The 12156-nt window shown below is 41.4% G+C and overlaps 1 protein-coding gene across 1 annotated transcript in view; it reads right to left on the minus strand.

Annotated features, from left to right (window-relative positions):
- LOC126203793 (uncharacterized) overlaps window positions 1-12156 on the minus strand; it is a 155160-nt gene that overhangs the window by 63611 nt on the left and 79393 nt on the right. Inside the window, exon 4 of the mRNA XM_049938162.1 lies at window positions 2397-2648. Coding sequence (XP_049794119.1) covers window positions 2397-2648 — 252 coding nt within the window. The remainder of the gene's footprint in view (window positions 1-2396; window positions 2649-12156) is intronic.

Below are 12156 nucleotides of genomic sequence, written 5' to 3' on the forward strand. Positions count from 1 at the left end.
GAAAGTTCACATAGATCTTTTACCATCAGTAGTGTGATTAAAATATAATAAATTAATATTTTCCTTTTATATTTAGTTATTTTTAATGGATGTATTTGTATTTTTCTTCTATTGAAAAAATATTTATATATATATAAATCAATTTTACTTTCAGTTCTTGTAAAATAAACAGTTTCAAAATGAAGTGATATGTTAGGCATTTTTTCCTGAAGCTCTACAACAATATTTTATCATTACTTTTTCTATCTAGGTTTTTACATTTCTGTCTGTCTATTGGTGTTATTTCTGAAGCTATAGGCAAAGAAAACATTTTAGATTATTATGTTTAACATTAATATAAGCTTATCTTTCTTTTATTTCTGCTGTTAGTTCAATATAAAATCAACCTCTTTATGGACCATATCTATTAATTGGTAACTGTAATCCAATAACACTATTTAAAGTCTTATCAGAACCCCGGGCTTGAAATTTAGATGTTAAAATCTCTTTGTTTCCCCTTCTTACATTTTAATATATATCATTTTCTGTTGTAATCCTATAATTTTGAGTTTCATACTGGGATTCCGAAACTTAATCTTTTGTCATCATTTCGTAACAAAATGTATTCTTAGATAATATTTCAAAATATTTGTAATTTCTGTCTTTGCATTTGAAAAGAAGTTTGGATCAAGCGAGTATATATTATTTTCAAAACTGATTGTTTGCAATGCATTTTGAAATGCTTTTCAACTAAATGTTAGTGAAATGTTGTTCAATCTTTTTAGTTTTTCCAAAAATATGTTAGTAGAGAAAGGAATTACTCCTTTTAATGGTTTAGCTTCAACATTTTTAAGAACTTTTCTCTATTTTATATATTATTTTAAGATTATCGTTTCTAATTTTTTCTTTCATTTCCTTTATAAAAAATGATGATTTAATTAATTATAAATTTATTTAAAATAGCTGTTCTGAATACCTGAAATCCCCCTAAATTACTTATTTTACAATAGTGATGAAGTTGAGCTACTGTGAGATTGTATAATTCTTCTCTCATTTATAAAGAAAGAAATTATTATATTTTTAAAGAATTAAAAATAATTAATTTATATGATTAAACTAAAAATTAATAATAAATTTTTTTTACATTTTTTAATAACAGATAAATCTAATTTATATCATAATAACTTCTGCAGCAGTGTTGTTAATAATTCTGAGAATCCTAACCCAAAGAGGGGTTCAGATAACCTGAGCAAAGCGCCAGTGAGAGGAATCATAGTAGAGCACAGCATGGTATGGAGTGTAATTCTCTTGTGAATCTGTCTGCTTTAGGCTCAACCTGGCTGCAGAGGCTATTCCTGACGGCAGTCTTCAGACACCTCCTGTCAGTCACTGGCGGAATCCTCACCATTTCATCGATCCTTATTTCAGCAGATTCCCTTATCATGCTTTGCCATTAGGCACTAGTTGGACACACCAACCCTTTGGTCTCAAAATCAAAAGTATAGTCTAAACTCACTCAGTAACCTGCCACTGCTGATTACTCCATGTGTCCCAGACATACAGATGTAACTTCCCCTGGTAACATTCGGCAATACAGTGGTGTATTTTCCAAGCGTATTATAAGTCACATTCACAGTGGTGTTGCACTGTTATGCAAAGACTCAGTAGATCCTTCGCCAACAGAAAATGGTTTTGATGTTGCATTGTCCAAGAGTTTTCACAATCTTGGCAGAGAGTGAACCTCTATGCCTATAGACTGCTGTTTCAAGTAATCTGTAAACTGGAGAACCCTGCTGTCCATGCCCTGGTGGATGGCAGCCACAGCACATGGATAAGCGTAGAGACATTCAGTGTCTCAACACTTCACCAGAAGTAGATAAGTGTCACACTCATTCAAACACTGAGGTAAATTTAAATTTGGGTTGTCATACAAAAGTTTTCACAGCACTCCTCGCAATTAGGAATCCACTGTTTTAACCAATGCATCGTCTCACCCCACACAAATAATCATGAATTTGGATGTCAGTGGTATGGTGAAGAACAGACTCTACAAAGAGTCGATGAACTTCCTGTTAATGCAGAAAGATGTAGCATATACAAATACTCAAGAGTACAAGGTCTGAGGTATGCAGCAATCTGATGAGATCTTTCAACATCCCTGAGTTGTATCTTCGTGCATTCCATGTAATACAATTCATATCATGTAACATTTTATTTTGAAAAAGTCTGAAGAGATGTGCACTACTAGAAAACGTATCCTGTACTCATTCGGACTAAAACATTACAGCCACTCAAGAAAAGATTAATGTACACCAGGGCAAACGATTAAACCACGTGATATGGACCTCCATGCCTTATTATCATACTGGAACAGTAGAAAAGCCAAATATACAAACTAAAACTTTAGGCGTTATTACCATATATGTCCACAAATTCGCCCTCTTTGGCTTGATCTGTGATTCCAATGTTGGCGAACCATACTCCTTTCACTTTCTGGAAAATCTGCTTCAGCCCCTCAAAGGCACGGCGGTCTGTCGGGACAGCCAGCTGGGCTCCCTCATCCTCACAGGCCTTCTTGGCTGCCGCCCATGGTATGAACACTCGGGATAGCTTGATGAGTGCATAGCCGGGCACATAGTGGTAGCCCTGTGGAATCTCCAGCACCTTTTCTGCAACAGACCAAGTCCACATCACAGCACTTCACACTAGACTGGCTACACATCATTGTAGTGTAATCTAATAGTTCTAATGTGTAGAGACACACGTGAGTATTGGTGTTAAGGACTGTGAACTCTCTGATGAACTGTTGGTTTATTGGGAATGGAGATCTACTCCGCTATGTGTGGATCAATAAATGGTGGTTCCTGAAGGTGTTAATTAGCAGATAGCTGTCTCTTCTACTATTCTTTTTGCTTCATTATAGAATAAGTCATAATTTGACATTATGTCAAAGGCTGAAAATATTCAATTAATATTAAGTGTAGCGCTTCACATCTTAACAATTCTATGTAACTGTCCATGAACAGATCATTCCACTGTTACCCATAAACTCTGGAATATGTTGGTAATAGAAGATTATACTTCCAGGTTAAATTTGAAGTACTGCTTTGAGAAATCATGATCACCAAACTAATAGCCTATCAGTCTGCAACATTAAACAGAAAATTTCATAATGGAATGACAACCTGAAGAGAACAAATCGTGTTTAACTATGTAACAACATGTGTGCTAGTGATAATATATCATGTACTGTGTGAAAGCAGTGACATGTAGTGGCATGGAAGTGGTGAGGCCTTGGTAGGTTGCTCAAGGAAGTTGTCACCACATCTGCATGTACAAGTCACCTAATTCCCATAAATTCTGGGGACAGGTGCGATGAGCTCTGATGCCACATTCAGTTACATCCCAGATGTGTTCAATTGGCAGGCCAGCACATCAACTGGAACTGACTACTGTGCTCTTCGAACCACTCCATCACACTCCTGACCTTGTGACATGGCGCAGTATCTTGCTGAAAAATGCCAATGATGATCGGAAACATGATCGTCATGAGGCGTTGTACATGCTGTACATGCCTTGCATGAGCTTACCAGGACTCATGGATGCGCACCTGAATGCTCTGACCCATGGATGCTCACATGAATGTTCCCCAGAGGATAATGTAGCTGCCGCTAGCTGGTCTCCTTCCTGCAATGCGGGTGTCAAGGAGATGTTCTCCTTGAAGGAGACGAATTCGCGTCCTCCCATCAGCTTCATGAAGAAGGTATGGGGATTCATCAAACCATGTAACATTCTGCCATGGTGCCACCATCGAGCGTCAATGGTGATGTGTCCATTTCATTAGTAGTTGTTGATGTCGTAGTGTTAAAATTGGCACATGCATGGGTTGTTGGCTGTGGTGGCTCATTGCTAGATGTGTTTAGTGCACTATGTATTCAGATACACTTGTGCTCTGCCCAGCATTCAAGTCTGATGTTAGTTTCACCTCTCCTCTTTCACCAATCTGCACAGCCTATGATGTCTGACATATGTAATAAGGCATGGGCGCCCAACGCTATGATGTCTGGATGTGGTTTCATCTTGGCTGCACCGTGTCTTGAGACATTCACCCCAGCACTCTTTAATCATTTGACAAGTAATGCAGTTTCCCAAATGCTCATGCCTCTGGGCCATCATAGTCTGTCCTTGGTCAAACACCCACAGAACGTGTGCCTGCCCCATTCTATACACGGACTGCATGCTCACTGATACTCCATGCATTGTGCATGTGTCTGACTACCAGCCATTACTCCCCAGTGATGCTGCTATCGCCTGAATAGGTTTATGCCGATAGTAGGTCGGTGGTCATAAAGTTCTGGGTGATCAGTGTAAGATTTTTATGATGAAGATTCCTGGTATCTATGTGGTCTCACTTTGTTAAAGATATATATTTAGGCCTTATGCTTTTGTTTACTACTGTAGAATATGAAGTTCTTCTGCATCGGCAAAACTGAAAGCATAGCAAGTGCTGAAAACCATTACTCCGTTACATTAACTGATCTCTAGGGATAATTTCATTATGCAGACTTCAATGCTTTTCTCTCTTGTTTGTGTGTTCAGAACATTGTGGTGACGGTCTGAATACGAAACTGGATGTAGATATATTTTCATAAGGCGACTGTTTTATGAATCATTTATTTGCTGTTGACCACTACATTATAAAAACGTTTAAAATTCTGCTCAGATAAGTGAAATAGGCGATTCCACTCACTTGGCGAAAACTACAGACGCTGGTGAAATGCACCATGAGAATTATATTTTTTAAAGAATGTATTTCAGTAGATGTTACCTATGTTTGCAAAAGTTAAAACGAAGACAAGAATCTGTGTTTCGGCGAAATTAAAGGAATAGCGTCACTTGGCAGTCGTGGTGGTCAGTCACAGACTCTAAGCATTCTAGCAATAGCATCAGCAATGCAGAATGTTACGTCTCGTTCTGGTTACTGAGCTTTTCATAATTCCCGAACAGCCCATTAAACATTGTTGTTAAAAATATCGTGCTACTTTAGTTCTCATTCGTTTCATGTCTTGTGCAATCTAAAACTAAATTTTACTTCTCAATAGTTTCATGTCTTGTTTAGATAAGTTTCAAAAGTTCTTGCTTTATTGCAGTTTTAGTACAGTATGTATTAGTTTTTTAGTGTACTGAAAAGTAGCATCTTGTGTAATAAATGAGGATCCATAGGTTAGATGGTATGGAAGAAATATATCAGGATTGTGGATTGCTAATGAAATGCTCTCACGTAGTTTTAGATTATGCAACATTGATACAAGAACCGTGGAGCAAAGAAGATTAGTGGCCCTCAGGCAGAATTAAACTGACGCATTTTGAATTAGATAACTTGAAGGGGGAAAGAGACAGTCAGAAATGGAAAAAGGCAATGAGTAAAAAGTAAAGGGAGAAGTCACATCTCACATGGAGTTTAGCAATCTCTTTGACTTGTTATCTAAAACAAGGTAAGCTTCAACCTCTTTTTGAGCGAAGTAAATTGCAGCAGACTCATAGAAACAACTTTAAGCCTAGATCAGTACAGAAGTCAAGTAGAAGGAAAAGAGGCATACGACTCAGCAGCAGTCACAGGAGCAGTACAGGCCAAATGTTACTGGAAGAGCTACGTTAGCACACGTGGGCACAGGCATCCTGAAACCTTGTGCTATCCTTAGCTGGGGTGACATAGGATGGAGGGGCATTTCACAGAGGATCTATTACTTATAGTAGGACGAGCAGGAAACAGCTTGGATACACTTGTGCTCTGCCCAGCATTCAAGTCTGATGTTAGTTTCACCTCTCCTCTTTCACCAATCTGCACAGCCTATGATGTCTGACATATGTAATAAGGCATGGGCGCCCAACGCTATGATGTCTGGATGTGGTTTCATCTTGGCTGCACCGTGTCTTGAGACATTCACCCCAGCACTCTTTAATCACCTGACAAGTAATGCACTATAATAATAATAATGGTGACGAGGAGGAAGTAGGAGGAACAAATGCACATACCTGTGTGGGATTTGTAGAGCTTTTGTAGCGCCTCTGAAAGGGTACCACCTTTATGGTTTCACTTTTATCCTACAGTAATCATGTTTTTTTCCAGAATGGTTGTACCAGTGAGCTAGAGGAGAGAGGGACACCTATGCTATGTTTTTGTATAAGTGATAATACTCATGTGATTCATTTTTGTCCTCTTCCAGTGCTGGGTCTGGCAATCTGCCAGGGGGGGGGGGGACGATCTGCACGATCTGCAGGTTTGGAACGCAACGCCCTTGTTGTTAGTCAGCCCTGTCTCCCAGCCACTTCTGGAAGCGGGTTTTAGTCTGTGGTGCCGCCACGTTCGGCACTTGGACGCTGAAGCTGGTGATGGACGGTTCATTTTTGTATGTGGTCCGTGGACATATCCTCAACATGAGTATTACATGTGAAATATTTAGTTTGAAGTACGCACTTCTTTTTCAGAATATCTGGTTTTTCTTTTTTTTTCTTTTTCAGTATATCTGTTGCCAGACTAGAGGGAGACGTTTTTATTAATTAAATTGGGCAGTACACTGGATTACAGAGTGGCCGTTTTAAAAAAAAGGGCACGCTTTGCAAACATTTTCCTATTAAACTTCTTCGTGTGCTAGATTGATCCGTGATTACAGATCTGTGAACTGTGCTATTGATATTACATGTGTGTGAATTATTTTGTGTGGACAAGCACACACGAGGGATGAGTACATCGAAAGCCATTGTTTCCAGTGGACCCCATGGTCGCTGGCTGCACAGACTGTGAGACAAAGTTCTCGACTCGACTTCAGTCCAGATTATGGACAAATATCTAGCGTGCGGCTTGTCTAAGTTGTTTGTAGATCTTGTTTTGGATTGGAAATGTTTTGCTAAACTTAAATTAAGAGTGTGCATGTGGCAGTGTTTGCATCTGTAGGGACTGACCACGAATTAAGAAATTGTCTTAGACTGATTAACGGTCTGCTAGATGTGCATAATTTGGGGTTAAAAGGTTGACATGATCTAATAGCGTACGCATTCCTGCTCTGCTATTCCAGTCCGCATGAGCTATATCAAGGTTTAGAGAGCTAGAATTGTCTGTGTGCTTAAGAGTAAGGAGGACATCTTCTAGCCCCAGACCATTTCCAAATTAACAGCGCATACTGTAGATTAATTGTATTATAAAGAAAGAAAGTAACTGTTTCCTTCCAACAGTGGGTTTTGTGAAATAATTAAATGTAGAGAATCAGTATTAGGATAAATTAATACGGAATTTGTAAGCGAAGACAAAAATTTGTATTCGTATGAAACCGGTTCGTTTTAGCATGAATTAACGAGACAACTACCTATATTTCACCAAATGAGAATTTTAGAAAAAATAAAGTTTATGGTGTTCAGATAATTAACAGGGGCTTCCATGTTGTTTCGCAGCCAGTTCCAAGTACCCATTCCCGCCGCACTTACCTAGTATGACTGTCAATATCACTGTAGCATAACTAGAACACGCTGTGTGCGTGGCAAAAGAGCGATGTGGGCACTCATTCAATGAATGGCTCGGTATGCGTAAACTTCGCTGTTTTAAGATCGTTTTAACGCCATCCGTTGCTCGAGTTAGTCCCTCATCACGATAACAATGTGGTATCATTCATCCGCGATGCAATTTTGTTTCTCGTGAAGGGTACACAGTGGTGGGCGTTGCATATTTATATTCATGTGCACAGAGAGACATACGTCTGGCAGCCTCGCAGCTGCCAACATCTCCTCTTCCTAAGGTGCGCCTTAGATACGCTAAGGGTAGGGGTTTGATGTGTTATATTTAGTGGGAGCCACAGTACAATAACGAATAAGTGAAAGTAAAGTAAGTACTCTGACACCTTCGTCTTATTTGGTGACTATATGTATGATTTTATCAAGAAATTAGGGAGCTTACTGAGAAGCAGCCAGAACAATTTTGCCTTTAATTAGGTCACGTAATTTGTTCCTTTCATTTACACAGTTGCTTAATTTCATTTTATGGTGTCCCGTGAAATGAATAAGTAATGTCAGTGAACAGGCATTACGGGACTCATGTAGTCAAAAGATCGCGTGCTGAGATTCTGCTCAAGATGGATTTGGTCGAAGACTGAGGAGAAACGGTGGTGCCAGCAGATGGTGAGTGCGAACCTGAAGCGCTATGGGAGGCGTGCCGAAGCGACCAGGTTTTGGCAGAGGGCGAGCCGGAAGAGCAGGACAATGAACGTAGGAATGCGGGACCACAAGCAGAGTGTTGTGGATTGGCAGGAGAGCCAAACCACGAATGTTAGAGGAAGCCGAAAGGCACGCGTTTAAGCTCACGCAGGCTGGCGTGAGGTCTGGAACAGGACAAGGAATTTAGACTTCAGAAAAAAGGAGGTAGCTTGTGGAATACTTAACTTTAATCCATGAATGTTGAACGTAGCTCTTGTCTGTACATTATTTACAATATCAATAGTAACTGAACATGGCGCCTTGCTAGGTCGTAGCAAATGACGTAGCTGAAGGCTATGCTAACTATCGTCTCGGCAAATGAGAGCGTATTTTGTCAGTGAACCATCGCTAGCAAAGTCGGTTGTACAACTGGGGCGAGTGCTAGGAAGTCTCTCTAGACCTGCCGTGTGGCGGCGCTCGGTCTGCAATCACTGATAGTGGCGACACGCGGGTCCGACGCATACTAACGGACCGCGGCCGATTTAAAGGCTACCACCTAGCGAGTGTGGTGTCTGGCTGTGACACCACACAGAGTCGTTTGGTGCTCGCCTTTGCGAGGAGCCAGTCACGGACATGGATTCTGCTGCGCCGCCAGCGGACATTGAGGACGTAGAACAAATTGGTGTTCCAGAATGCGCAAACACTGACGCGCTTCTGGAGCAAGAAAAATAGTGTGGATAGTAGGCTTGAACGAAATCTTAAAGAAAACGAAGACAGATTGGAATGTATTGATAGTAGGGTACATCAGAAATTAGGTGGGCAGATACATGCTCTTAAAAGGAGGGTCGATGTGCATAATGTGAGATTAGATGATATGGGAACCAGAGATGATGCACTGCTTGCGGAGAATACAGCGACAAGTGCATCGATTCGAGACTAAGTAAAATGGGTAGAGGTTGTTTTTACTGAGACTGTGGATGGCATTTGGGACCAAACAGTGGCCGCCGAAAGCGATCTGGTGAGTTGTGGTACCATAGGTGACAAAAGTCATGGGATACCTCCAGATATCGGACCCCCCTTTTGCCCGGCGTAGTGCAGTAGCTCGACTGGTATGAACCCTACAAGTCGTTGGAAGTCCCTTGCAGATTTACTGGGCCATAATTGCGATAGTGTTGCCAGAGCAGGATTTTGCGCACGAACTGACGTCTTGATTACATCTCATAAATGTTTGATGCGATTCATGTCGGACAATCTGGTTGATCAAATCATTCGCTCATTCGATCGAATTGTCCAGAAAGTTCTTGAGACCAATCACAATGAAAATTCCGTCTTTGTTTGGGAACATGAAGTCCAATACTGACCGTAAATAGTTTCCAACTAGCCAAAAATTTTCATTTCCAGTCAGTGATCGGTGTATTTGGACGGGAGGACCCAGTCCACTACATGTAAACACAGTTCGCACCGTTATGGAGCCACCACCAGCACGCACAGTACCTTGTTGACAACTTGGGTGGAGCCTGCGCATCTTTCGAGCCCTGCCATCAGCTCTTACCCACTGAAATAGTGGTTCATCTGACGAGGCCACTGTTTTCCAGTCACCTACGGTCCAACCTATAGGGTCACGAGCTCAAGGACGGCACTGGAGGCCATGTGCTGTTACCAAAGGCATTCGCGTCGGTCATCTGCTGCCATAGCCCATTAACGCCAAATTCTACCGCGCTATCCTAATGGATATGTTCATCGTCCGTCCCACATTGATATCTGCGGTTATTTCATGCAAGGCAGATTGTTTGTTACCGCTGACAACTCAACTCAAACGCCGCTGCTCCCGTTCGTTAAGTGAAGGCCGTCGCCACTGCGTTGTCCACAGTGAGGGGCAGTGCCTGAAATTCGGTATTCTCGGCACATTCTTTGACACTGAGAATCTCGGATTATTGAATTACCTAGCGATTTCCGAAATGGAATGTCCGATTCGTCCAGCTCCATCTACCATTCCGCATTCAAAGTTTCAGTTCCTGTTGTGTGACAGTAATCATGGAGGAAACGTTTCAACATGAATCACGTGAGTGCAAATGACAGCTCCGCCTATGCACTGGCCCTTTATAACTTGTTTAGTCCCCCTTAAACATCCCAACAACCACCACCACCTTTATAACTTGTGTACACGATACTACAGCCAATTGCAGTTCTGTGTGTGGTGTGCGTACTGTAAGACCTTCAGTACACACACCATCAGATTATTTGACTTGTCGCTCTAACGACGTAGGCGAGTGTCAGCAATATGTCTCGTGGTCTTATCATGGCGTGTTTATCTTCTGCCGTTAGGTCAGACGATAGAAATGCCACTTGCATGCTTTGAGTAGCAGATTGACGGTGACCAACTTTAAACAGAACTTGATTAATTTTCAGACACACTTATTAAAATAATAACAAGCATAAAAATTATTTAACTTGGTTCTGGATGCTATTTACAATTGACAATCTGGAGTTCCTTTCGTATTGGTACTTTAATCTTATTCTCACATACTTCTCTGATACTTGACAAAAGTGTCTATACATTTATCTTCATGACTATGTACAGGAATATGGTAATCTTACTAGGCGCAGACTGAAACTTGACTACAGGCTGGTGCAGACAAATGCAGACTACTACAGACTGGTGCAGACAAATGCAGACTGATACAGACTGGTGCAGACAAATGCAGATTGACTAATCGGAAGTCTGTACACTCGTTATAATACCTCGCGCGTTCATACATCACTGCGCGAGTGTGATCCTCAAGGAGAAAAGGTTCTACGTCAGCAGTAATCTCATTGGCTGCATTACATATGAATACGCGGATCGGCGGAAGTAGAATTTGGTCCGTCTCTGTGGCAGCGCCATCTAGTAGTGCGGAGACGGACGAGCGCTGCGCCTGCGCTGCTGTGCTTAGCGGGGCACGCTCTAGTGGGAAAGTTGTGTACGCGCTGACTACGTGGAACTATGTACACAACAATGTGTATAACTGTCCCATGACTTTTGTCACCTCAGTGTATACCTAAGAAAGAACAAATTAAAGAAGCAGTCGCGAGTGTCTGTACAGACCAACAGGTAGTCTTAGAGGGTGTTTGTCAAGAAGTGAAGGAATAAGAAGTGGCTCTAATCGCCCAAACAGACGAAATTAGCAAAATTGCAGAGGAAGTAGACTCACTTGCCACACTGGTGGAGTGAATCACACTACTTTGTGAAGCGAGTTCAGATAGTACGCAACCAGTAGCGTTTGGCGAATTGGAAGATACGCGATCGCAGTGACAGGCTGGGAAAGAAGAGCGAGAAATCAGCCGCAGACACCGTCTCTCGATGTACTGCAGACAGCAAATTCAGATGCAGACGAGAGGCCATGAGATTAGGGAGGGCTAAAGAAACCGAAGAGTAGGAGAGGAGGAGATGGAAAGAAGCAGAGGAGATAAAATATTTGGAGGGGCCACTTTGTGAGATACGTGGAACTACACCCACGATTAATTTTGCAAATAGTCACTGGGATTCAGATTCTGATAAGTATTGTAGGAGACACTTTGTCAGTGCTTAATTATTCACATCAGCCAGGCCCAAAAATCAGCATCATCCTGTGATGCATTTGTCACAATTTGACAATGCACTACCGTCTTCCTGGGGACACGTCCTTAAGAGGAAGTTCGTGTGTAACCATTATGAGATGAAGCACAAGGTAGGAAGCAAATACTATTGAAGGATAGTTCTATGTACGAATATCTCTGTAGGGATTTCCTAAATGAGTTCTGGTCTAACAGTAAATTAGATATCCTCATGAAGCCTAACTGTCGCGAGAGCAGCGAAAGAGATCCTGTAAAATATTTTAGAAAGATGGACAAGCAAAATACACTAAATATCCGGACACCTGCCTGAAATAACTTACAAGTTCGTGGCGCCCTTCATCAGTAATGCTGGAATTCAGTATGGTGATGGCCCATCCTTAGCCTTAATGACAGCTTCCA

This window comes from Schistocerca nitens, chromosome 9, assembly GCF_023898315.1.
Source record: "Schistocerca nitens isolate TAMUIC-IGC-003100 chromosome 9, iqSchNite1.1, whole genome shotgun sequence".
NCBI lineage: Eukaryota > Metazoa > Arthropoda > Insecta > Orthoptera > Acrididae > Schistocerca > Schistocerca nitens.